Below are 2559 nucleotides of genomic sequence, written 5' to 3' on the forward strand. Positions count from 1 at the left end.
TTGTCTGAAGGTCTAAGGGAAATATTACCTTATTTAGAAATATGTGAGTGCTCAAGATGGCAGGTACTTCTAACATTCCATATTTTGCAATATTCATTTTTTTTTTCATATTTCATATATAAAGACTATTCATATATATTTTACAATTCATATTTTCTAATATATATTTCACAGTATTCGTATATTTTCACATTACACAGTACTCGTATATTTTTACATTTCATATATAAAGAGTATTTATATATTTTCTACTCTTTTTATTTTATAGTATTCATGTATTTTTCACCTTCCACAGTATTGGTATATTTTCTCTTTTATATTTCACATTACTGATGTATTTTTTTATTTCACGTTCCACAGTATTGGTATACTTTCTACAGTTTATATTTTACATTACTGGTGTATTTTTTTATTTCACGTCTCACAGTATTTACCTACTTTTCATATCTCACAGTATTCACGTATTTTTTACGTGATACAGTATTCACCTAGCTTTTACATTTCATATTTCACAACATGAAAGTATTATTTACTTTTCACATCTCAAAGTATGCATGTACTTTCTACATTTCACATTTAATAGTATTCACTTAGCTTTTTACATCTCACCTTTCATAATGTTAATGTATTTTCTATGCTTCATATTTCACAGCATTCATGTATTGTCTACGATTCGTATTTCGCAGCCCCTCTTGGATAACAAAAAAATCGCTCACAAAGTCATGCTGTCCGTTTCATCTATGGCTGCTAGCTATTGTAACAAGAATCCAAAATGCGATGAAGATTTCGAAATTGATGCTCTTATCCAGAAATACATGTCATTTGTTGGCAATTGTGACAAAGCTGCTAATCCGCATGTAATCCAGGCTCTTCGGTCTCTTGGCAATATTGGTTATTCAAGTAAGGCTGAACGCACTTTATCCCAATGTGTGACAACAACCAGCTTTCCAATGGAGGTTAGAGTGTCAGCCATCGATGCCTTCCGTCGTATACCTTGTGATGCAAGGGTGAGTCTAACAACACAATTTCTTAAAAATTAATTTTATTATTTGCTTTTGGGTTTGGTGTTTATACATGTACGTATGGCAGCAACTGCCCCAACAACAAAATCAAAACATGCTCGGGGGCTTATGTACTATACGAAGTAGTCTGCAGTAAATGTGGCGCATCCTACATAGGGAGCACCACTAGGAAACTACACGGTAGAATAAAGGAGCACCTGCATATGGACACTTCAATAAAGAAACACGTTAGGAAATGTCAAGCCCAGAATTTCAGTGTCCATCAAGGCAGCCAACGTAACAAGGGCACTCTCAGAATCATCAAAGTCCTCCTTATAAGCAAAGTGAGACCAGCCATGAACAACAGGAAGGAACTACACGAAGCTGACTGGCTGCTATAGCAACACCAGTCAGTGAATGTCACCTTCCTCCTTCCCTACACACAACTTTTCACAAATGTCCTGAAGAAGGAATCTTGACCCCGAAATATAGAAATACAAAGTAAAACTGCCATTTGGTGTTGTTTCTTATTCCTTTTGTAGTTTTCTTTGTAACTCCTCACATTGTTCGAGTCTTCTCTTCTTTTGGACTTTCCTCTGTTTCTGAAGATGAGCTTTGCTCGAAACGTAAAATCCTCTTTCTTTCCTTTCCTGAGCGTCTAATGAAACATTACTTGTACCACGTCTTCGCGTTGTTGTTTTTTCTTGTTTGATCTTTGTTTGGATTCACTTTATATACGTGTATGTATACATATATGCGTGTATATGTATGTGCGTGCGTGTGTGCACATGCATATATATACGTCACATTTTCTGTGGTTTCTTATATCTATTAAAATGTCTATTTGCTGAGCACTGTTGTTTATATCCTTCCTGAGAGATTGATGCATTGCTAATCATTATTCATCCTGTCGGATGTATTTTAAATACATCCATCGAAGCATATGTCGATGACATGAAGATATAAATGACTTAATAACATTTTGAGCATTTGTCACCGTTTTCAATTTTTCCTATTTTCTCATAGATTCTTCTCTCTTCTCCCCAGAATCAAACCCCACACAAGTTTGACCACTAATTCATGGGACACTTAAGCAACATTTGGCTACCTTGTAATTATTCCCTGGATCTTTCCTATGTATTTATGTATGTATGTATGTATGTATGTATGTATGTATGTATGTATGTATGTATATGTATGTTTGTATGCATGCATGTATGTGTGGTGTATGTATATATGTAATGTATGTATGTATATATGTTTGTATGTATGTTTGTATGTATGTATAGAATGTGTATCTCTGTCTATTTGTGTACTGAAAGACCCTTTAAACAACTATAGCCAATGCTGTGTAATAAAGCAAATAAATAACCGAATCAGAGCAAATTCTCAGTTGATTGTCCCCTGCTGACCCCTATCCCTTATTAGGGCGAATGTGACCTTGCCTGCTATTAACTAGCTCAGCTGGGGTTTTTCTCTGTTAAACATGAATTCCTAATTCGTCCTCTTTTTCTCCTTATCTTTCAGCGCTCTGCCCTGATGGAAGTCTTTGTCAACA

General features: G+C 35.1%; 2 protein-coding genes across 2 annotated transcripts in view; both read left to right on the forward strand.

Annotated features, from left to right (window-relative positions):
* Nucleotides 1-2078, forward strand: part of LOC106879028 (vitellogenin) — a 16864-nt gene extending 14786 nt beyond the window's left edge. Inside the window, exons 10-12 of the mRNA XM_014928430.2 lie at nt 269-275; nt 653-1007; nt 2049-2078. Coding sequence (XP_014783916.2) covers nt 269-275; nt 653-1007; nt 2049-2078 — 392 coding nt within the window. The remainder of the gene's footprint in view (nt 1-268; nt 276-652; nt 1008-2048) is intronic.
* The window catches only part of LOC106878991 (histone deacetylase 2), a 219318-nt gene that overhangs the window by 94843 nt on the left and 121916 nt on the right, over nt 1-2559 (forward strand). The gene's annotated exons all lie outside the window — the stretch shown is intronic.

Source organism: Octopus bimaculoides, chromosome 28, assembly GCF_001194135.2.
Source record: "Octopus bimaculoides isolate UCB-OBI-ISO-001 chromosome 28, ASM119413v2, whole genome shotgun sequence".
In the NCBI taxonomy this organism is placed as follows: domain Eukaryota; kingdom Metazoa; phylum Mollusca; class Cephalopoda; order Octopoda; family Octopodidae; genus Octopus; species Octopus bimaculoides.